The 25,835-nt window shown below is 39.9% G+C and overlaps 1 protein-coding gene across 5 annotated transcripts; it reads right to left on the reverse strand.

Annotated features, from left to right (window-relative positions):
• Nucleotides 1–103: 103 nt before the first annotated feature.
• On the reverse strand, nt 104–25,815 carry LOC136428387 (casein kinase I-like). 5 transcript variants are annotated; one of them, XM_066417850.1, is made up of 11 exons: nt 25,419–25,815; nt 25,208–25,248; nt 24,968–25,037; nt 12,558–12,706; nt 7,944–8,178; nt 7,343–7,428; nt 7,013–7,097; nt 6,546–6,691; nt 6,066–6,167; nt 5,446–5,618; nt 104–3,976 (listed from the first exon to the last, which is right to left on the reverse strand). In XM_066417850.1, the coding sequence occupies exons 1-11, from the start codon at nt 25,594–25,596 to the stop codon at nt 3,922–3,924; spliced, it is 1,320 nt and encodes a 439-aa protein (XP_066273947.1). In that variant the 5' UTR covers nt 25,597–25,815; the 3' UTR covers nt 104–3,921. The 5 variants fall into 5 exon arrangements, with proteins under 5 accessions (XP_066273947.1, XP_066273944.1, XP_066273946.1 ...); XM_066417847.1 differs by having other exon boundaries at nt 5,434–5,618; XM_066417849.1 differs by having other exon boundaries at nt 5,434–5,618; nt 6,066–6,143; nt 6,546–6,694.
• Nucleotides 25,816–25,835: the final 20 nt, after the last annotated feature.

Here is a 25,835-nt window from a genome sequence, read left to right on the forward strand (position 1 = left end):
TTGAGTAACAGCAGCAGGTTAAGATCTGCCCACGTGCATCATCTTGAAACCCACATGTCCTTTTCACAAAGGCTCCAAAATGAAAAGCACACAAATGACAATGTCCCATCTTCTCATTGTTTATTCACTAAAAGGAGCTGCACAAAAAATATGACACTATTGTGACCAAGAATAGCTCAAACAAAAACTTCATGTAGAGAGCAAAGAATTCTACGATTAAATGTACACAGAGTTTTTTTTTCAGAGATGATAGAGACACAAGTGGGGAACAGTTCATTATATCTTTGAAAATGCTGAACTTGGTATGAAAGTTTCGGAACAAAATTTGGTTGTTACAAGCACTGATTTATCTAATTTGTATTCCTGTAATCACTGCTATGTCCAGTCTTGATGAAAAGCCTGGCAGATACAAGCTAAAATTCCTTTGAATACATCTCATCACAAGAAATGCACGTTTGCACACAGCTCGGTGTACAGCAAAAATGACTTACTCAGCTAGTAGAACAGCCTGTCAAAATACAAAGATGCCGCAGTTGAATTTCTCTTGGATTTGTATCGCTTCTGACTTGACACATCTACAAATTTGTAGTTCACAAAATTGTTAACTGTTATTCCAATTAATTCGCTCTGTGCAGGAAAATAGTCTCATCCTTCCAGTGCAGTCTTGCCATAATGTAGGGTTTGGTGCAACAACAGGCTTTTTTTTTCCTGTCGCTGGTTAAGCTTACAGCCAAACAATCACAAAATATACCTTTCCTCCAGTGGTTTTGTGACAACTTCAATGGCATGTCAAATGTTTCCAGAGTGGTAAAAATATGTAATAAAAAAAATCATGCCCACTCAGACATCCCCAGTATTCCCTGTAAAAATCCATGGCCACTTTCAAGTCCTCTTAAACCCATCAAGGAACTAACACGTTTTTAAATGCGGCTCCTAGGCTATTGGTCAGTATTAAAAAACAAGACTCGACGTGCCAAAGTGAAAATAACTGCTGATTTATGTACAAAGTTTTAGAGGAAAAAATGGATTTGGCAAGTCAAAATACATCTATTCGACACAAGGAAACAGAACTGGGCATTCATGCTTTGTGACATGAATGTTTGGAGAAATTTGTATATACAAAGAATAATCACAAAGGGAAACAGTGGATATTTTTGCAGGGTAACACTAACAAACTTTTGGTTAGTTCTGGACTGTTAACCATACCCTACATGATGGCAAGCCTGCAACTGTGTATACAGAGCTAGGAGCAAACTCAGCAGAATGCTACATCGACATACATCATATACTGTACAATGTAATGGGTCTTGTAAGAAGAGCACCCTTCTGTCGGCTATACACAGGCACAAGTTACTTCTGTCAACTACCCCCTGGGTGGTACTGAGAATGGAGACCATTTTGGAAACACAAAGAAATGGGAGGGTCAACCTCACAGAAACCACCACTGTTAAGGGTTCTGTACTGCATACCCCTTGACTGATAGGACATCCACAGGAAAAATTCAAATGTTGCTATTTGAAACAGTCACAAAATATTTGTCAAAGATGGTATGTAGGCATTGGGTGTCTTTTACAAAGAAAGTTGTATAATGTCAAGTCAATGTTCACAGGGTTTTGAAGTGTTGGTCGTCAACAATGTGACTTTGTCTAGTCGGAATGAACAGTTCCCTCCCAATGCAGCACCTAGCCACTGAGCCAACTACAAGCCCTTCTCCGTTAGACTTGTCATCCCAGTGCCTACATGTAGTACAATGTGATTTTGGCAGCATATCTCCACGTCAATTGGGCCCGCACATTTAGTTAAAAACATCAAAACGTGCTCTGAGATCAGCTGCACACAATAAGATGGTAGCATCGAGCAGTTACTACAAGCTGAGGTTTCTGATTGATTGATAAGGACATAGGAAACAGATTATATGGGCACATATAGTCAATGACAAAACAGTTTTGTTTTCTTTACATATTTTGTTCTTTTTAAGATCACATGGTGGTCTCACAAGCAGCAACAACAGTGAACAATGCTTCTTCTCTGCTTGGGTTGAAAAGAAAAAAATCTCAAAAATCTGTTAAGAGAAAAAGGGACTATAACAAGCTCGACATTTTCTATAGGTGCTGACCAAAAAGTTCTGTACAAAGTCTCAGATGATTGCACCTACACAGTGTCCTTCGTTTGCAACAAAAAAAACGAAAACAAAAAAAATTAAACATGCTACAGTATTGTACAAGTGTGTCCTGTCACAAACGATGTCGTGACACTTAGGCAGTCTGGTGTCTCGACACCACTCGAAAAGCAAATGTTTACTTTAGGAATGATCCAACATTAATGCCACAAGACAGAAAAACTGGTGCCTAGTTCTGCGGCATATTTCCAACTGTTGAGTACGGTGTACTTCTGAAGCCATGCCTGATGTCCCTGCAGCACTTGAAATCATATTGCAACTTTACCACTCGGGTCACTTTGTCCCCATTTTAGCAATAGAGCACATTCCAATTTCTGTCATGGAACACATGCTGTCTAAATTCCTCCTTTTTCATAACATTCCATTTCAGAAAGCAGAAATCTAGCAGTTATGCAAAATTATTGATTTGCTGCAAGTACTGGGTTGACTGTGTCGGCTAACCACACATGTAGAACACGGCTTCATCAGTACTTGTTCCTTTCATCCCCATTTGTCTGTACTGTAACTTGGGTAGTTCTTCAACTTTCACGTCCCAGAGCCACAGAGATGAAGGCTATTGTGGAGTGCTATCGTGGACACTGCTGCTTGCTACATTTAGTCTCCATTTGACGAAACCATTTAACGGTACAAAGACAACCTGAATGGTCTCAAAAAAGTGCTACGCTATTTTTTGCGTGGTTGGTCCGTAGATGTGACAACTTGTCGGCTAAAATCAGTCCAGGAAACGTTGTCACCCACGACTCAACCGCGACCACAACTCAAGGAGGAATGTTAAAAATCAAGCTGTCCACAAGTGATATACATTTACACCTAGTACACTAGGACTTAAACATCTGCAAATCTCGGCACCCATGGGGTTTTTTCAGCACACACACACATGTACTGACATCAAATTTACACGTACCATGGATTGCCTCGAAGTTCAGACACTTTTCCAAATGAAGGTATTCAAATCTACAGGCCCTTCCTTCAAAGCTCTAGGGGCACAACATAGCTGTGCCCCTGCATTGACGGATATGGGGTTTAGTCATTTATTTTCAAATCTTATTCTCGATGCAATCCAGAGACAGGCATACTTTGAAAGGTTGACAATCAAGTGGAAAAATTCCAAACTTCCAAGAGCACTCCTTTATCAGACAGCAGCAGGTATTTTGTACATGGTAGGGAAGGGGAGGACCAGATCTCCAACAACTCAAGCTTAATTCCACAGGCAATTTAGAAATCTCTGCACAAGCCCTTATTAAGGATAAAAAAAGTTGTGAAGCATAAGAGTAATTCCTCTAGACCTTGTCTTTAGCCACTAAATGATTACAAGGACACTAGAGAACTAGAAGCACACGTGGGTGGGGGGACAGTTCTCGAACATCACTCAATATCTCTATGGGCATCAGTGCAGGAATTTCTCAATTGCTGTGATTCAGTTCTATATAAATTTATTCAGTATGTAAAATCTATCCAGTACAGCAGCCACTATATATTGGACCAGACTTATGGCATAGTGCAGGAGTTTTCCATTGAAAGTACATATGTGCCAAGTGTAAAGACAATCTGTGATGTCTCTGTCAAACCGATGATTTGAACTCCAACTAAAGCAGTGGGAGGGGGGTGGCTGCTGTACGGGATAGACGGCAGGTAGATCGCATGGCATGGAGTGGTTGGACTGGGAAGGCTTGGTGTAGACGTTATTGCGTGGGCTCGTTGGAGATCAGGCTCCGTTGGTCGGGCCTGTAGATGGCTACCAGTCATTTGCGGCGGGTGCCGGCCTTCTTCCGTCTCCGCTTGAAGAAGCAGCAGCACCTACGGGGTAGGCACACGGACAGAGTGATTGACGGGTTGCTGGGAGACAGGCTGGGAAGGTAGTGAAGCAGCAGCACAGTACATGATGGACAGGTCGGGAATCAAAGACATAGGAGTTGAAGCAGAAACACAACAAACAAACAAACAAGCATGTATGTTTGCAAACATTAGCCAAGGGTGTAAGCAGAACAGGTGTACCAGAGACAGAAAATGGACATGCAAGTAGGTAGATTTAATAGACAATATAAGAAAACATCACAGTGGAGGGGAAAAGGAGAATAGAGAAACATAAATTAGGGATTAGGAGTAATGGAGAGAGATGAGTGAAAGGTGACAGAAATCACTTCAATCAATGTGAATCTCAGTATCAACATATTAACGTAAATCTAGGATTTGATCTGTAAAGTGGTCTATTTATCAGAGTATGTATGTATCAAATGTACCTGGCTCAACAGTTCTTGCTTACATATTTGAGACATTATTTCAAGGCAAACTGTGCCATTGTATGACAATATTTGTAAGATGATCATCAACAATTTCGATCGAATGGAGAATTTTAGAATTCTCCACAGGGCAGAAGAATCCATTTCTTTCAGTTCTAACTGTGGTAACATAGACTAAAGTTGTTTTGTAAGTATGTCACACGACTTTCGAGCCAGGCAATGTGTAACTACACAGGAAAATTAACTCATGCTTTTGAAGTGGTGGCTATGATGTAATTAGAGTACATGTACATAAACCACTTCAGAAACACCACTGCCATATTTAGCATGCATGTAAACTTTTCCTGTGTTGTTATCATGCAACTATTGTATCATGTATATTTGATTCTCATTGTCATTAATTTTGGATCCATATATATTGGTTGTTCCTTGTATGTTGTGTTTGCAGCATGCATCATTATGAAGACAGACACAATAGCAAACCTACATGTACTAGCATGCACAAAATCATTCTGTTAGCTGCACAAGCCAACAGCTCTCCATACAACTTGTGAACAAGGACTTTCTACAAGACTTTTGTCAGCTGAAATCCCATTTTAGCTGTGTAAAAAAGGAAGCCATTTGATTCAGTACAGGGCCCCCCTGTTTAAGAATTTGCTTATGGAAAGAAATTTGGAGCTGGCTAGAGCCCTGATTCAGTAACACAACAATAGACCGATCTTGATTGTCCATCACAATTAGCACTTCAATCAATGATAGCATGGCAATTGATGGTTCGACCAATATTTTCATTCCTATGATTTATTCTGCATTTCTACATTTTGACAAGGTGGGTGGGGCTATGGGATCAGTCTATTTAGAGGGATGCATTTTTAACTTGGTGTTATAGTCTTGTTCAGGGATGCATGAACCTGTCACCTCACTTTTAGGTGAGCTCCTTGGCTTGTACAGCGTGTGGCATGCACAAAAACACACAGCAGAAAGAGAACAAGGAAGGAAAGGAACGGCCAGTACAGTTTCTCATACTTGGTCTCATCCACCACCTCCACGTCAGCCTGCTGGGTGATGGGCGCATTGGAGTGGCCGGCCGTCGGGTCGTCGTTGTTCAGCTCCCCGTTCGTGGAACTGACAACCTGGACGGAGCCGCGAAGCTCGGGGTTGGGGACCATCAAGTTGGTCCTCTGTTGCTCCCATGCCCTCTGTTACAAAAGCAAAAACAAGGTGTGATTTTCCATCCTTCAAGCCGCATACTCATAAACGTGTGTTCATTAAAGATGTGTTATCAATTCAAATTGAAATAAACTAGCTTTCCAATGAATTACAACACAATGTTATTGCTACAGTAATAAAACATAGCTTTTTGACATCATTTCTATTTTCAGAAGTTCAGGTTTTGGTAGAAATGGCTTGGAAGGTTAATTTCAACTGTTTCAAGTTAAGATATAGGTAGACAAGACATGGCTATGAACATCAGTTTTCTAATACATCCCAAAACGGAATACCTTACCTTTAAGTTAGACCCTCCCACAATAATATATTCTGTATCTTTTCATTTGTTCTGAGGCCTGGAAAATCTGTCTCTATATTTATTTCTCAGAAACCACAGGAGCTACACTCTCCAGTCCAAAGACAAATACAAGACGCACCTCTCTGGGCTTGCTCTGTTTGTCTCTGCGTGCAATTTCTGGCTGGATGGGAGACAGGGGTCCATCGTTGGTGTGGCTCTGGATGGAGCCAACAGGCGTGGACTGGTTAAAAACACAGATTTGTACATTCATTCATCGCACATAACTTTACTTTCACACAAAATGTGGTGTAAAAGTGGCCTTATTTGCAGAACCCGAACATAAACATTAATCACTCCTGACTTCTTTAGTGCATTGTTCATAATACATGTATTGATAATTATACACACTAAAGAATCAACATCAAATCAAGTTTGAAGCAAAGGTTATCTAATGTCAATAAAACATATCAACATCACAAATTGGCATTAGATCTTCTTGCTTAGGCACAATTGAAGCTGTACTTGCTATCGCTAACACCTACTCATTATACAACTGATTCTGATAATGGTTAATCCTTTCTCCAGAATACATTAAGAAGTTAATGATCAAATTAAGTACCAGCTGCCTTCCTGTCCAATCAAACTCCCCGTCGTTCTTCCACCCCTTCCTGTCCATCAGGTCCTGGAACAGTTTCCTCAAGTAGTCGTAGTCTGGCGTCTCGAAGAAGTCCAATCTCCGCACATAGCGCAGGTACGTGGCCATCTCTTCTATACAGAGGGTACATAGTTTTTACTCCAGACTTGGTGTCAGAACATGGGACTGGGAGCAAGACAGGTATCCTGCACGGTTCACAAAGTTTTCTAAACTCATCATCATCTGGTCGTGTGCATGGCCCTTCTAAACCAACACAACAGACCACAGTAACAAGTACAGTCCCTCAAATAGATTTGTACTTTTTCATCTCTATCAGTGCATGACAATGACTGAGCAAATTCAGGTTCAAGTATACTGTTTCAACACTGCTGTCATGTAAGAATGTGGAAAGGATGCAGGTTTCTTCCTATGTGAGCAAAGTTGGTTCTTACCTGGATATCCCTCACACAGCACCTCTATAGGAGTGGCTCTCTTTACTTCTCCTATCTTCTGGTACCGCTCCTTCAATGTGTCTGCCTGTTAGACAATAGAAATATCTTTAGTTATAGAAAAACAAACAAGTTGTGGCTCTTCTGAGTTTTGTGCTGCTCAAGCAATCAACAAAGCAAAAAATCTCATTCTACAAATGATATTCTCACAGCATTATTCTGAATTTGATGTTTTCTACGGAGTCATCTTAGTATTACCTACATTTAACCCTTTTCATGCTTGTGGCCAACTAATCATATGTTGTCCATTATTAGGTAAAAAAGTTGACTTACTTTCAATCCCTGCCATGGTAGACTACCTCTTAGGAAGTACATAAACATGTGTCCTAACGCTTCTAGGTCATCTCTTCGACTTTGCTCTGTCAAGAAAGAGGAACAACAGCATCCATCAACATGTCATTTTTCCACAATACACAATCATTATAAATCACATAGCATGTCAATTATTATTATTCAATAATTGCATTCAAATCATACTGTTGTCAAAGAGGCACCACTGCTTCTATGATATATTAATACTGTACCAAGAGTATAAGGCATGTTTGAATGCAAAATATTATGATCATAATGCATTTGGTCTTTTGTTTATCCATAACCTTTTAATTGTCTAGTGGGACTTTTTATTGCTCTTGATTGGACAATCCACATACATGTACAAGCAGTCATCCATCCTTACTTGATAAAAAGATGACTTTGATATAGCAAATGTAATCTATGCTATGTATAGTCAGTGAAGTTCCACCTCAGGATAAAACGTTCAACAAGATGACATGCACAGACTTCAAATCCAGTTTTCTTTGAAATCTTCCAATCTAAGGCAATGTATGACTGGATCCTTGAGACTTGTTCATGTACAATGCACATATACACTCACCTTTGCCTAAATGAGTATTGATGCTCATATATCTCGCCGTCCCCGTCAGACTCTTGTGTTCCCGGTAGGGGATGTGTTTGTGAGTCTCTGGGTCAATGTACTCTTTGGCCAGCCCAAAGTCAATAATGTGGATGGTGTTTTGGTTTTTGGAGGACTGTCGTCCTATGAGGAAATTCTCCGGTTTGACATCCCTGTAGATGAGGTGTTTGGAGTGGACATATTCTATCCTTGTTATCTGTAGAAGCAAAAAGAAGACATTACAAAAGTTATAAACAGGGTCAGAGGAGGGTGCGCATGTATCCCATGATGCTTTGCGAATAAGCAGTGCACTACAAGTCTGCATCTCCAAAACATGGTTGACCTGTAAGGAGTTAACATGTTAACTTATCACATTGCCCTCAGTTAATGTATCTGTACAGTTAAGGCTGTACAGTGAGTGTCATTTTCTTTGGTGTCAAGAAACTATTAGACTTGTCTATCTTATATATACAGAGCCTGGCTTCTGCGGTTAACACTTATACCAAACCTAACCTGTCAGACTTGGCTTTGGAGAAGTGGGGTAAATTCTTGAGGTTTGAAATATAGGGGGGTAAGTGTGTTTTGAAATGATAGCTTTTTCTGATTTCACCAGATGCCAGAATCATAGACTATTTATTGGTCGCTGTCCTGCAACAGAACTGGCACTCTCTTGATTAAAAACAATGTTAACTGATTTTAACATAACTGTTATATCTCCATTTGTAAACGTGAGCTGCACATGCAACATGAGGGACCTTCACAACACTGACATTTTATTAGCATTGGACCATGCTTTGGTTAGACACAGTGGAAGTTTTTGTAACTGGCAAAGAATCATTAACCACACTTGACATGTGCTGTATACAATTTGTATAACATGCCATCTGTACGTTTAACTTTAAGGTTGTGAGAATCACTATGGTGGTTTCACATCCAGTGTAGATATCATCTTCTGTATATACAGCCAGGCTGGTTTAGTCACTTATATTACATGTAGCTTTAGAGTTAAATTTGTTACAGTGTTACCTCTTACAAGTTGATCATGATAGAAAAATTGTTGCAAAAGCCCTAAGCAGATTGAGAAGCATGGTTTTTTGCTGAATGACCTTTCAGTGTGTGCTTGCTGACCAATAATGTGCTGTGAACATTTCTAGCTAACAACACTATTCATAACTACCACATAATGCACAGGCAGGCAATACTCGTTCTAATGGCCGTACTACAGTACACATGTAAAACCGTCTTGTCGTTAAAACACATTGGGTTATCGAACCTAATTATTACGCTGCTAAAGATCTAAGCTATTGGTTTCATTAACAAGGCCATTGAAAGTTTACCACATAACTTGCACTGACTGTGATGACAGATATTCCTTATCAGTAGTAAATCTCTTTCCCATGTAATCTGAGTGTATGTGATCGTAATGTCCTTATTGCTAGAAATACAGGTCAGCATGGGATTAGATGCTGTGCAGAGGGAAAAAAAGATAATCCTGTGTAAATCCTGGATCAAACAGCTGATACATGGATCAGCACTGATGATGAAAGCATAATAATATGCAAGATAATTTTGGTCATATTCAATTACTGTAAATGTTCGCCGGGATTCAATTTCGCGGTAGGGAGACAATGGAGCATTCCCTGTGGTTTTGAGTTCGTGTTTGAAACAATAAATATAGTAGCGCTACAGTCACACAATGGAACGGCTTATTATGCCTTCCATTTCATACCTAGCTTGCATTTGATTTTGAGGAGGTAAAGATATACAAATGCAAAAATTGCTGCTATTATTTCAGTTGATTGCAAAAGTGTGTAATGTCAAATTCTCTCCAATTCAAGTAATATTAATGTATCAAGAATACCAGTTATACAATGTAGAGTGCAACTTAAAATAGTGTCCACTCCAATTATAGATGGAAGAATATTTGAAAGGACAAAAATATCCATCCATTCCATCCACTGGTGTGGACATGAGACAGGGTCATCCTTACTGAGGTCTCCTAGTTTGATGAAATCGTCTCTGTCATTAATAGACTGACCAATGAAAGTAACCCCATCAAATCTGCTGGTGTGAGGTAATACTCTCCGTACCTCGTTAACAGATTATGCTGCGGGCTAATAAACCTCTTCTAATTAACCACTTCATATCGGCACATCTCAAGTACTAGTCATAGGGACTAGTGAGAAGTGTGCGGGGGGGGCGGACTCGGGTTTAGGCAGATGTTGTTAAGTGGGTCTCTCACTGGACTGCTTAAAATTACAAAAGGCATTTTCAAAGTGGCGCCAACTGGGGCCAATTGGTTACATTGAATTGCAAGTTCTTAGAAAATTTGAAAACAGCAACTGGCAAAATACCAACAATGGGTGCAAAACGACGCAATCACTATTAGAATATCTTTTAAAGGAGCCCTAATCATTTGTATGTTGGTTTTGATTCAGTGGCAACACTGTGATTGCAAATAAAGTTATCTAGACTTGTATCTGATTCGGAGTCGAAACTTAGAATATGTCATTCTTGGCACGGCTATTTTGTTTATAGAGGTCATGTATTTTACCCGTCCATTGCATGTCAGTGGGACCACAAGGGGAAAAGTTGGCCCAATTTCCTAATTGCAATTTGGCGCAGTACAATGAAAATCAAGTCTACTTGAAATTCTCATAATTCTGGGTAGCTTTCTGTGTTGCTTTTCTGCTGGTAGAGATGTTTCATAACTAATAGAAAAGCAGTTGAAAATGTCAAAGGAAAGACATAGCTCGTTATATATAAACTTGAAGTGTCACTGCCTAGGCTTCTGATGGGTGGAGAACTATCTGCTCACCAATCATCATGAGTTTATCTGAATATGAGCCAATTAGATGGCACCATCTGGAATTCGTGTTTAGACTCCTTGATTTCCTGACCTAATCAATGTATGAAAAGGTTCAATCAATGAAGAAAAGGGGTTGAATTGATGGTTCTATACTTGTCAAAGACAATATCAAAGACGAGGATCTGTTTTTGTGATCTTCAGCAGAACAAAGTGGTCATAGCTGTCTGCCAACAAGCTGAGCATGTGCCAGGGTTCCTCATGAAATCATGCTCTACCAAATGAAGTGCCATTAACAGTCAATACTCTTGCCTTTCCCCGTTCTTGACTGCACCACTTGATTCCACAGAAAGTCAAGGGAAACAGACCTCAACAGCAGGGCTGAAAACACTACCTGCATGTGCAGCTTAGTGCTGGTGAAATTGGATTGAAACCGGTGCTGACAAAATCATTTCGGTACAGGTTCAAAATACCAGATCTCGATGTACTAGATGTTATGGGGGCACCCCCTAGTTTATTTTGGGTCTCAATTTGAGTTTGCAGACCCCCAAGTCTAGCGACCGTCTCTTCCAGGAAATACTTCTGAGCCAAAACAACTGTGAATGGGAATGAAGGATATCCCTCTAGCTACAAGAAAACCTGAGTTTCGGTTTCTTCAACCTTTGTAATTTTAGTAAATATAAGAGGGAAAAAATATTTTTCCGTCAAAAATGAGGCGCAAAATTTGGCATTTCCCGTGGAACTAAACACATCACAAAATTTTTTGACATGAAAATGACTGTTAGTGTCAGAAAGAGAAAACTCCAAGGTATAATCAAGCCCATTATAAAGAAAATCCTACCACTGTGATTTTCACAATAACCCGACGCGTGAGGTAATGCAACACGGCCAAAAGAACGCAACAAAGGTCAATCTGGGTCAAAGGGGCAGTTTACCTTCAACGCGTATGGATATCCGGAAGTAAGGCTCGGATCAAACACAATTTTCACCCAAAACACACCAATTCATGTTAGTATCTAATGTCAGTTCGAAGCACATTTTGAGAAATGTGAACTCAAACCCAGACCCTCGAAACCCTTTCGTCCCTTTTTTGTCGCTGACTACCATGGACCCCTGTCGCGGAAGAACTGGTGCGTGCACCATTATACCTATATGAATTTGAAGTATATTCTTATTTGTGATTAAAGACGCGTAAATCCTACCACAATACTGAAACTTTAGCACTGGAAATGACGAAAATAATTTGGCGTTGAAATCAGTGAGATCGTTGATTTGGGATAATAACAGTGTAAGGCCACGAGCCCATAACCATTGTGGTGTAGTGTTTGGGAACTTAGTTCTGTTCTGTCTGAAACTAAATTGAATGAACATCCTCATGTTGTCAACAGTTCATTTATGTTTCTGTCATCATAGAAGAGCACGTGTCAAATTGTTCAGGTCCTTAAACCTCGGTAACCGATTCCTGTACCTGTACCTGATGTACTACACATCCCTTAAGTGCAGGTATTTCTGATGTCTACCTGTACCTTACCTGTTGCAGAGTTATTATACTGGGGTATGTACTATGTGGATGTTTCTCTACTATGCTGATTTGTAATGTTACTTTCTGTAATATTGAAAATGAACAGTTTCCAGAGTGATCCATTTTTCTGCAATGTTTTTTTCTTATGAAACGAGAATAGATGGTACTGGTAAAAGTTATGTTAGTACAGGTTGTTAAATCCTGCATAGCAGGTATATAGAACAACATATTTTGAGCCCTGAATGGAAAGAAATGTAGAACTACTTACCAACTGAATTGCTATGATGAGAACAGTCTTTAACGAGAACTGCCTATCACAGAGATCGAAGAGGTCCTCCAGGCTGGGTCCCAGCAGCTCCAGGACCATTGCATTATACTTGCCACATGGGCCAAAGTAATGGACCTGAGGAATGCCCTCTGCAAAACAAGATGGGGGAGGGGGGCATTAGTCATGGCTATAAAAACAGGCCATTTTAAAACTATTTCATGATAGCTTGCTAAGGCCACATCAATTTCATCTGTTGGCTTTCTGATCTAAAAAAATATATGCTGAACTGGAAGATCAACATGAAAACAGAGTCTGAGGTAAAAGTTTATACCTTGGTACACACAGGATCAGGGAGTGAAAATAGTCAGGTGCAAGTTTTCGGTGTGTTCATCTTAAACTCATCCAAATCTTTACAAAAAATGTCTGGTAACCAAGAAAATAAATTGGTGTGGCCTAGAGGAGAAGAAGGTTGTCATGAAAGGTAAGTCATAACTTGTAATCATACAACTACATGTCTCATCTGGTCATATGAATGCAAACTGCTGTGGCGAATGGGCTCATATAGATCAGTACCCCACAAACTTGGCTTCAGAAGCCACCACAACTTCAAGTCTGAGTTGAGGGAATCATGCAGGTCAGTTTGAGTAAGACTAAGTTGATCATGCCATAACAACCAAGTAGAGTATTTTTACTTGCAGGGTTGTGAAAAAGTGGATGTAGTCTATCTACATGTGCAGTGAGTCATGCCTTTGCGGAAAAGGTCACATGACTTTATCTCCAAGCAGAGCGGTCAATAATGGTTGTTGTCCGACAAGCTCAGTCTTTCAACAGGTCAGAGAAAGAAAGACGCAAATATGATTTAAAAAAGGCCTGCTTGGAGATAACACATGCCTTCTACACCTCAGTTGCTACATGGTAACTTCTTCGGTCAATAGATTTTGTTCTGTAACATGATACAACACATATTTTTGTGCCTTTTGTACATTGTGGAAAGTATCAAGTCTCTTTTCCTTTCTTCAACGCTAGATTGACCTATGATAGTATACATTCATTTGTCTCCTGGAAAAAAGCTATGTACAAAATAACCTTCTACTGTGGGTAGGTGCTGTGTAGTTTAAGGAAGGGAGTGGTATTAGTAATAACTGTTATATGTTTCTCCGCAAAGTTTGATAATCAAGATAATACAACATCAGTGAAAATCAAGGAGTAGAAGACATTGAGCAATCCATGCTAAAACATCAATGGCAACAACTGACTCAAAACATAAGTTTATCACAGTAGATGTCTTTTTTCATACAGTGTTGTTGGTACATATATATGTATATATGTATACAAAGTCATGAATTTGAAAAAAATACCATACAAAGAGTTTAATCTGCAATGAAAACAGAAGGAAAACATGGCTGTCATGAACAGAAAAACGTTCCCACACAAGGTTGTAGAACGTGTGGTAGTCAGAAAAAAGCTGAACAAAAGAAGCCGTATGTCGCAGGAGACTGGTGGGGTGGGGTGAGATTTAACAAGCTTATTGCCATGGTAACTGGCATGGGGGGATACAGTACCGTCCCTCCCCGAGAACCGGGGCAAAGTCCAGCGGCTTTTGGGGCCTTGACGACATGGAGGAGTCGGAGCATCCGGGACAGAGCCAGTTCGCAGAAAAGAGAGGTGTTAACAACAAACAGCGGTGTGATACCCGAATTAAGTTCTTAGTATGCATGTTTATCACTAAAAAATGTCTCTGTATACTAATAAGCATACTGAGAACAAATTCCATGCAGCATCTATTAGTTGTCAAAGTTACTCTAAAATGGGAAATGTGTTTAAAACGTGGTTGATAAAAGGGTCTACCCAAGGTATCGCCAAAAACTAGACTCCACTTCCCTACAAATCCACAAATGTACAGACTCCTGTGCATAGAGGTGGAATAATCTACATACTCATATAGAGACTACAGTGCGTACCATGCATATAGATAGGATGACAAACATATCAGTGGAGGGGAGGAATTAAACACTATACACTTAACATAGTACCCTTTCTCTACTCTGAGCCTTGTCGGGCTGAGGTTTCCACTTTTGTGGGCGTGGCCTTTGACCAGCTGTCAGCCAATCAAAGAATCAGCTTTACCTAAATAAAATATTTAGGGGATTCTCTGATTGGCTGACAGCTGGTTACAGGCCACGCCCACAAAAGTGGAAACCTCAGCCCAGTTTAGCAGAGCCTATATCGCTAGATGCAAGGTATATTGTATAGGTTAAGGGTGAGGCTCTGAGTACAAAAATACTTAGTACACCCTAACTTACATGTAATTCATGTCTTATTTTGTCCCCAGAATCCAAGGAAGATACAAGAAAATACAGCCCTAGTAAATCAGAATGCTAACCGGTGAGGTGCGAGCTGAATTCCTAACACAAACATTTCATGACTTTTTGACACATATGTATACAATGTAAATTGGCCTTAAAAGAAGGGGAGAAAATATGACGTTCCCTAATGTAAATGTTTGAAGTTTCTATAATTTATCACTCATTACTTAAGCTCATTAACAATTAAATATGCAAATATCTACAGGACTACACAATGAATAATTGAACACCCTGAAGTTCAGGGGTATGTTGACCCTAACAGTGGCCTGTTTGCTTACCCTCTGTAGCTTTAAGTGTTGTCAAATGAAGGACCCAACTGTAAGACGTGGACAAATGGTACTGAGCACTTTGTACTACAACAGAGGGTTCAGTTGGTTCAAACTAGTTTGTGCAAGTCGGGGTAATCAGTGACTGATCAAGTTTCCAACTTCAGCATGTTGATTCTGTTATGTTTCTCTAATGAATGAGCCTTATGTTGTCAGTTCAGTTAGTAATATAGTACAATCTGGAGACAGTACACTGGATACAGATTTATAAGAGAAAACATGAGCACTGTATAGCATCTTTAAGTTTAACAAAGGAAGCCTCACAAATAGACTTCCCCACATGGCATTTGACTGAAGACAGCATGGTACTTTGACATACACCAAAACTTGCATGTCTCATTCTCTTATTCAACTGCAGAACATATAATTATCTTTCATTTGTCGTGCACTATTGATATCATCTTGTCAATCCGCCTATTTATAATATTCCACTGTTCTTTTGTATTCCTATATTATATCGTACAACTGTAACCCTTGAAGTACAATTAGCCCGCCCCAGGCACCAACATGCAATAAACATTTTATTTCAACCAACACAAATCATCAATTAGAAGTTCCATGGTACAATTGCAATGTGAACTTATTCATAGGAAGAGTTATATCATGTACAAACATCACTAAGCTAGACAAGAAGTTCATAAAAAAATTTTGTTCCTCAACATGTTCAACTTAAGCTGAAATCTGAGTCAAAACATGTTCGTTACAGGACATTTATTTGGATTAATCACAAGGTACTCGGCCCATTACAAACATGGCCTTGCAAACTTAGATTGTCTCTGGGTATTGGTTCACCTCGGGGACAACAACAAGGTCACAGTTTTCTTTTTCTTTTAGTAAACAATATGACCTGGACAGTGAGACCTATGTACAGGCCAGGTAAAGGATATGGGGTGACAACTGGTCACCTGTACCTATAGCCTTTGTTTGGTTGTCACGACGATGGAAAACAAGTGAGAATAATCGCACAACATGTTAACCTAGGCGTGGTATCCTTGGCTATTCATTCATTCAATCAGCGAGTGTTTTGTCGTGTCTGGTACACGGTGACGCAAACTCGTTTATAAAGTTAGCATTACCAATTTGAGATAATCACATTTCAAAAGACGTCAGGACCCCTTACTTATAATAAGCCATGGCTCAATGTCTACCCAACCATAATGTTAATGATGACATAGACATGCATAAACACATCATGACATGTGAGGCTTTACACAGAATATAGAATTGCACATATACAAATAGAAAGTAGCATTACAGGTCTACATTTTCTAAAAGGAAGAAAACACAATTTGTTACATACAGACCCACTAGTGCTGTAAGCTGTGTAAGACTCCAGGGATAAACTGATGTATTTATTTAGTAGCACACAACAATTAGTACTTCACCCAATAACACATCTATTTCCTCAAGGTTAGGAGCTCTTCCTAAGCACAAAAGTGGAATAAAAATATTCTCAAAACAACCAAGGAGGTCTTATATATAAAACCTCCTTGAAACAACCAATTTCCATTTCTAAAAATATGGATGGAAAATAATACCTAACTGTGTGCTAATGGACTGACAGGACAAAACACAGCTTGGAAGCTTATGCCACATTTTATACATAAGAGCAGTGTATGTCGTATTAAGCACCTATCAAGAAGGTTTAAGGGTGTGTTTATTACCAAACCCTTGGTGTTTCCATCCCACTGAAAGGCTCGCTTTTCTACAAGCAGTGTTTTATGTGCCTCTAAAATGGACGTTCTCCTTTGCACGGGTCTTTCATGTCCCTGTTTATTGCACAGCTTGACACAGTCCATTGCTTCACATAAGGGTATCTAAAGTTGTGACCAGATTAAGGAATCTGTATCGCCAGTATAAAAGCATACAAATGTACGTACCAGCTGATCAATAGCAGAAATATAGTATGACTCTATGAGCCAATGATTTTATATCCAGTGCTTGTTCTTTAAAAAACAATCCTAATTCCTACCCAATGCTTTATCCATGCATGACCTTGACAGTGTATATCAACATGAAGTGGAGGATGTGTTGGACAAAAAGCAAAGCTGAGTATTATACTAATCGTAGTGTAATATAATATATATATATATATACATGCCAGGGCTCGAAATACTGTGCACCCAAAATTGGAGCTGTGCACCTACTTTTTGACTGTGGGTGTACCAGTGCACCTAGATATTTTTGTAGGCTATAGGGTAGAGGTATTATTGACATGATTGTACACTGGTATACATAACATTATTGAAATTTAAGTATCTGAAAAAGTAATATAACCCTTTGTACTTTGTTTGATTTGTTGCTTTAAGATTCTGAAGTTAGCTATGGAATTTCAGATTGAAGAGAGGCAGTAGGGTTTGAAAATACATTTTGCTGGCATTCTACTTTATCTTATGTTGTGCACCCAAAATTCTTCTGTGCACCTAAATTTTTAGGTTAGGTGCACCAGTTCCTAAAAATGAATTTTAAGCCCTGCATGTTCTAAATGCTGCGGGCGTGGAGCCAGCTGAATCTGTAGGGTCACCTTGCCTAACAGGCTAATTAGCCCAGTGTGTGTACTGTGTACAAGAGGCTTCCCTGATCATCTCTTTCATATTAACATATCTTACAATGTCAGACATCAAGCAATCGGATGTTTAAATTTCTTTCTGATATGCTACAATCCCCCATGTATTACAGTCGACCTTCGATACAATTTTTCACATCTTGATACTGTTGTCACACATTATAATAAATATGCATGCTTCTTCAGTACTGCTATGTTACTTCAATCCTGTAGTTTCAATAATGATAAAAGAGATGCTAATCCTCGCCATGGAGGTGAGCTTAGTGACCAGGTAGCATTAGGACAGTCCAAAACATGCCATGCTTGCTTGGCTTGGACTGTTGCATATACAGACAGGGCACATACAGACCAACTTACTTCTTCGGTGCGCAGATCCTATTTTGAGTGCACAAATGTGCATTTGCACCAAACATTTCGAGCACGGGGAGTGGCTTTGTATTATTGTATTTTATGGTACATGCATGTACGTGTAATGATTTCTCTCATAATGACTGCCAAAACATACCAGATTATAAAATATCATAGAAAAGATGACAGAAGTGAACAGGAATTAAAATCATCCAGACAAATTTGAAAGTCTGTTTTTGTATGTTCTCTTATTAAAGCAACATAGACCGTGCACAAATAATACATCCTGTGCTTACACAAGGCCATATAAATTATAATGCCCCAAGGAAGAAGTTAGAAGGCCAATACAATACAAACTTGTAATATGATGCAAACCTAACCTAACAGCATGTGTGCCAGAGACAAGGCCAAACTAAACCACTAACCATTGAGGCACAATGGCAGGTCAACAAACTGTCAGCCTAGCAATCAACACACCCTTGTTCGTGTGGCAAACTGAAAGAAATATTTCTTTTTCATACAGTAAAAAAGTGAGTGTGAATAAGTTCCAAGTACTAGTAGAACTAGTAGTTTCATTTGTAGAATCTTTAAATTTGATAAGACACCGAATGTATTGTTATCTCAAAAAAGCTGTCAGGGGACCCAAACCGACAACACTTGACTCTCTGCCAAAGAGCTATCTACCACTCAAAATTCACCATCATAATATGTCCAGAACATGAGATATTAAAACTGGGAATTCTTCTGCAGTACCTTAGAATGCTACCAGGGGGCCCAATATCAAGAGTTCCCGACCCCTACCCACCTACCGAATATCAGGGTCTATCCACATGTACAGCTTCTTGAGTTATCCTGGCTACAAACATCAACACACACAAACTGCACCGAAAACATAACCTTCTTGGCAAGGGTAATCATATTCATCACTCAAACTCAAACTTCATTTCAACATTTACAACTTTGTTTCAGTTTGATGTCAGGTGCTGCCAGGTAAGTCTTAGAACCTACAGAATCAGAACAGGGCTTCCTGCTGGGATTACACACCTAGACTAGGTGGCTGTTGGGCCCCGCTGGCGAAAGAGGATTTCAGGCCATCTAGTAATAAGGCATTGAAGAAGGACTTTAATTTGGGGGATACAATTTCCAACACAAAGAATTGGACTTACCCAACTTTTTGACTGCACAAAACCGATTATTTGTTTTGAAAAGTGCAGATAAAAATCTTTCTTTGTGACGAATTCTAACAACACAGATGAATTCTCAAGCTAGCAATAAGGCATACAGGTTTGACAGGTTCATGGACCCATAGTGCCCGTGGAAGCACCAATCGGGCCAGCACATGTTGTCATGCACTAGCCCGATCAGGACATCGCCATTTTCCATGCATGGTGATTGGTCTCCTAGACTGCAAGTCTGTAACATACATTTAAATCAGGGCCAAGGCAGAACAGGGTTAGCTACACTGTAAGTGGTTTGAGTCCATGTCTTTTTCCAAATTCTTTATATTTTCCGCTTCCTCAAATGGGTCAAGTAATCAAAATAGTTCAGATGCCACCATGTTAATTTGTCTGGTACTTGCATGCAAGTAGAGCACCATACCATGAAATCAGCTTCCTCTGTGAGACTGTGATCAGTGGTACATGTATACATGTATTATGCGTCTTTGACTTCAAATTCATTCTGTGGGGATAGTGAAGTACATCATGTAACAGTGTCAGTGGCTAGGGTGGGTCAGAGAGTGAAAGTCATTGAACAAAGAGAAACATTGTACATTTACGTCCATGGTTGTTCTGTCCTGGAATAAGAGAAGTTCGAACTGTGTTCAACGTCCCCTTTTAGAGACATTCCGTGATCATTAGAAGACCAGTACATAGTTTCCAAAGGGAAATGATAAATTTTCCTGACAGAAGCTACCAGGAATAGCCTCCAACTGGCCTACTTTTACACATGAGTAAACTGTTGGTTACGGCTTTGGTAACCAGCCCAACATTCCACATAGACACCCAGAACAAACAGGACCTTCCCGCACACAAGCCGCCAGGATACATAAGGTCAAAAAATGAAGATATTAACGGTCTATGGAACATCCAGAAAAATGTCGCCCCGCTGCAGCTAAATGCTTATCATGCCCTGGACATTATGATATACATGTGCAAATCATGCAATTTAAGGTGACATTTCAATAATTAGGAACTGCCCGAAGATGCTTACCTGTTGGATAATCATGGTGGAACCAATACAAAATAATATTGATACAAATATAAATTGACTTTGAAACTAGAGACGAGAGTGTTGAAATAGGTCAAGTTCATAAGTACGGTAAACTAGCCTATAATTTTACCCATAATGAATGTCTTTTAATCTATGCCTTATTGATTCTACTGTATTGTACTGCTAACAGAATGAACATGCATGAAGATTGCAGATAATTAATGAGAATTATGTACTTCTATAACTCCTGTACATAATGATTGAGCAGATACAGAGAAATTCTTGCAAGGGCCGATGGTTGGCATGGTCAGCCAAGGCCGACCCCGATTATTACGTGTATGTATTTTTCCTATTTGGCTACGCAACTTTCAAACCTTTCGTGTCCAAGCAGGTGTTTCAGACAGACATCGAAGTTTGGGCACTCATTAACAGGGATTTTATTGATGCTTAACATGAGGGTCTGCGAGGGGGGATCCCGCGATGCTTAGCACTGATTCTAGAGGAACCCCCTTTGTATTACGCTAAAATTAAGGAAGCCAATTACGCAAAATTTGGTTGCCTTGCTACGATTACGAGAATAAGACACCTACGAATTACGGGAAATCAAAATAGGCTGCCTAGGAGCATGTAGGCCCTCTAACATGTTTTTTTCATAGAATCTTTTAGCTAGGTTTGTGTTGAACTCCAAATAGGGAAGGTAGGGGATACGGTATGGCTAAATAGGGAAAATACCATAAGCGACTAACTGGGGTGAAAAGATGCTTCAAAATGCGTCAAGTTACCAGACGTCCTGTGTTGCCCTAGTCCCACTGTGCTAATTCCGGTCAAGCAGAGGTCTGCTAAGTAAGATGTTTACCCTGTACCTTTCAACACTGCCCAAAATCAATGAAATTCTATGTTGGCAGCATTTGCAAAGAGGGCTTGGTCAAACACTGCTGTTTCAATGGAAACAGGTTAGAACAAATAGAAGAATGGCAAGCAAACAGGTGGTCTAGAATGCTCTGTTAAAACTCACGTTAAAGGAAATAAAATGGGACATCACATGTGTTTGTAAGTGGGGTTAAAATGATGTAACAGCTGTAAATTGTAGTAGGGACAAAGATGACCATGTGTGTGAAAAATATTCAAATGAATTATGAAATTGCAAAAGCAAAAGCAGATTTATTCAATATTAATCAAATTAAATATTTGTTTATAATTTAAGTATGTGTATTGAAATCTAAAACAAATTAACAACCTGCCTGATAAGGAGGAAAGGGACATTATATCCTTGCAAGGAATACGTGTTCTGATGCGTAATGAGATCACACGACCTGTGACAAAAATCACAGCCACGGCCCACGAAAATAAATGAAAAGATTTGAAAAAATCGAGAAAAAAAAAGAAAAATTCAAAACAAAAAACCTCACGCAAACCTAGGCCTCTGCGTAACTTTTTTTATAAATCTGAAAAATCGCTATCGGTTGTAAACATCGGGCTCCGACTTCGGAGAGTCGGGCAGACTCCAGACGGTCCGGCGATGTTATTGTTTTTCACGTGGGCGCCCCCCCCCCCCCCCTCCCCACTTTCTCGGCACAGGAGAAAATGTTCCGCCTTCTCCTTGCTCACAAGGCGGTGCTCCTTTATCCGAGTAGTTTTCAACTTCATCGCTGCCATCTGTGCTTGAAGGACCACCGTCTAATGTAGTGGCCACCATTTCCTTACTGCTGTTGCCCATGCCCCGAGTTCGGGCTCTGAAGGAATCGCATGCTAATGCTGCAACATGTTTACACTAGAAACATCAGGGAATTATTTTCCCGACTTTTGACCGCCCCGAGATTGTGGCCGCCGAGATTAGCGAGGTTAGGACGGAAATGCACGAATTTGAAATTTTCTCACATGATTCGTCCCTGAAGTTATCACGGAAAGTGTCAGAAATCCCCGAAAATACTCGAACCTCAGAGGCAGTCGGCACGCACGGAAATGCCGTCAGGTTCCCTCGGCGCTGGTTTCAGTTTATCTACAGCGCCGCTAGCTAAATCAATTTTATAACCTCCTTGGCTAAATTGAGAACCATTGTATCCTGAGCCTGCTTCTTTTTTATTCTGCAAAACTGCAGGTTGTTTAATTTTTCTTCTGCAATCTTGAAAATCTTTCTGCAATTTGCAGATTGCAGACGGGTATTTCAAACGCTGGATGTGGATAACATGACAGGTCTTATGACACATGCTTACACTCAGGGTAGTAAGAACTAGGTTCATTTCATGTACATGTAGCTAAGGCACCCACGCAAGAAAACATCCCAGGATCTTTCCTCAGAATTTGGTACCATTTGTTTAGTTTATTCTTTAAAAACTGAGCACAAACTGTTGAAGATACAGCCCCTATGTCCTCATTCATAACTTTGCCACTGGTTTGGATTCTGTGTATTTCTTTATACCACCCCACTTGACAACTGACTTTGATTGATTATTACTAAAAACTAAGTAATCAAGATTAATCAATTAAGATTCAAATTAATCAATTAAGACTAATCAAGATTATCCAAAACCTCAAAATGTGAATGGATGACAATACAATAATCATTCACAACATAACCACCTTGGTAGGGATACCGTCATAACAAAAAGGTTCATTACAGCAATTCAGGGATGTAAGCAATTTTCAAAAGCACAAAAGACACACTTTTTGTGGGGACAGCCCAAAAGAAATATGGGAAGGGGGGTGTTTTTTCAAACTAAAAAAAAAGATTAGGGTCTATTTGTGATGCTGTTCCCACATTCACTTTCCTTGCATGGCCTGCATTTCAAATTGCACCCTTCCCTCTACTTGACTTGTCTCTAAGAGGGAGGTCTTAGGATACAGGGCGAGAGCAGATTACAATATACACTTCACTCTCGCCAAAACGCAAGTCATACACTTGTTTTACAGCTGGGGCTGAACATGCCTGTCTGAAGTTTCCAGGGGATCTTGTGACCTCATCACACTTGCTACAGAGCAGCCAGGCAAAGTCGTTTTAAGTGGTCACTTATCAACAGCTGACTGGACCTGACCTTTGACCTTGTTATCCATCCAACTGTAAGAATGTATTTCCTGTTAAATACCTAAACAATACAGCCCCACATGTATAAGTTGCACGGTTACAGTACAGGCAATACATTCACTGCATTACCAACATTGCTACATCATACTCAGGACATCGCCACTCACTTACTCACTATCCGGTTTCTCATCTATTGTGCCCCCTCTTGCGAGGGTTAGAGACTTAGTTAGAGACTTAGTCGTGCTTGCATGTCAGATGTAAAAAAAAAAGACAAAACCTTCTACAAGTTCTACCAGGCCAGATATCGTAAGTTCCATATTTGCATTAGGAAAATTTATGCAAAATGTACAACATATGCCCATAATGCCTTTTGCTACACTCATGGTTCAATAATATTCTTACAGATTAAAAAGAAACAAGAAAGAAAGAAAATCTATGAGTTATAGATTTTCCTACTTGCTTGTTTTTTTAATGTGCAAGGTTGTACAACATGGGTTACAATGAATTGCACTAACAAGAAGTCATACCAAGTAAACTAAAGACAGCGAATGGGGAGGGGGGGCAACATAATGTTCAAGATTTCAATCCTGTCAATGTGAGCAAAAAAGATTCTATCTAATACAAAAAGAAATGCAGTTTAAAATAGCGACAACAATTAGAATCACCCTACATGTAACCTTCCCATTGTGTGCGAAACACTACTTACTAATGGCCCTAGGCAAAATGCACACATGTGGAACACTACCAGAAACAGTAGCACTACTGGGGGGAAAATACAACCAAAACACAGTAAAATGTTCCAAAAACATCAAGGCAAAGACACAGTGTCACTAACAATGAAGCACATTGTAACCAACACTCGTAATTCTCAGCATATATCAGCTATTATGGGACAACATGGTGGTCAGTTGAAACAACATGGAGACATTTGATGGTTGAACTTTGCCCCCACAGCCACACCCATGACTGTGCACATTAATTGTCCCACTTTCCTGACGGGTGCACAAACAGCTGCTTATTGCACTACATGAGGCAAACTGTTACCGTTGTGATGTAACTGAACTGTATTTAACAAATATGTGATACCAGTTTCAATGATTACGGTCGCAGTATTGTTATTCATTTTTCAAGTATTTCTTCATTCAACATGCCTACATTTGTAGTGATTTAGCAACAAAAAAATGGTGGTTGTACAACATTTTCTAGCCAGTTTCACCGATCGCACTTTCTCATAACCCCCCAATTTCTAATAAAATCATGGGGCCAAGCTAGACATGACTTGAAAGTCAAAGCTACAAGGTAGGAATAAATACATAGAAGCCAACACGTGCCCTAAGGGACATTCACTTTGACAAGAGCTTGCATGCACATCTACATGTAACACAGTGGAAGGACATATCCGACTTAAGCCTCCAACATATAGTATATTGTCAAACAATGGTCGTAACATGAGAAACAAGAAGAAATTAAAGCACCTGTTAGTTTTAGAAGAATAGAAGAGTGAGATATGACCGATGCATAGGGATTAAGAAATTGAAAGAGGAAACATCTTTATAACAGTACACACTTACCGGCTTGGCCGAGTGCCTTGTAAAACCTATATTCCAGATGCAACTGTGGTGCTCTGGATTTCATTGGTTCCTGAAAAAAACGAATTAAGCACATGAAAAAGGATGTGAGGACATTGCAGCTATTGGCAACCATTAGGTAAGCAAACAAAGGTCAGCAAATAACAATGGCAGTACAGGAGCAAAATGGCCACTGCCAAAATTCCATAACACAAAAATGGCTGAACAGCAAACAATCCTTACCAGCTTGATGGCCACATGCTCATTGTTGTACAAGTTCTTCCCTGCAGAGAAATATCACACCCAAAATGTCAGCTGAATGTTTACATTTCATTTTTGTCTTTCAACATCACCAGACACAGCCTATACACATGAGTCATTGCCTAATCAACCACAAAATGACAAACAGTTGAACATAACGCACATAAATCAAGAAAGGGGGAAATTTTCTCACCTAATCTTAATTCTCCAAAATTTCCACATCCAATTTTCTTGCCGACTCTGAAGTTGGGTCCTACCATGAGCACCCCAGAGTTGGAAGGGTTGTGGGTTCGACTGCGCCCCCCACTCGACTTCGACTGCTTTCTGTCAGCAGCGATTCTGTCCCGATCATGATCCATCCTCTTGTGCATGGCCACACATAGAAAAGCACGATCCTACAAATGACGGCTGATTAGCTTTTTTCTCTTATTCGTCCCGATGCCGGCCAGCGGCACCCAGCAAATAAATCTTCCTCCTGGCCCTCGACCTTTTTCTCCAACAAGCCTCCTGCACTACAGCGGTGCGGCCCAGAGATTATATTCCTCTTGAACACTGCGTTATCTTATGGCGTTTCTCCCCATTCTCGGTGGCAACATGGAGCCTTCCCACA

The sequence above is a fragment of the Branchiostoma lanceolatum genome, chromosome 2 (genome assembly GCF_035083965.1).
Source record: "Branchiostoma lanceolatum isolate klBraLanc5 chromosome 2, klBraLanc5.hap2, whole genome shotgun sequence".
NCBI lineage: Eukaryota > Metazoa > Chordata > Leptocardii > Amphioxiformes > Branchiostomatidae > Branchiostoma > Branchiostoma lanceolatum.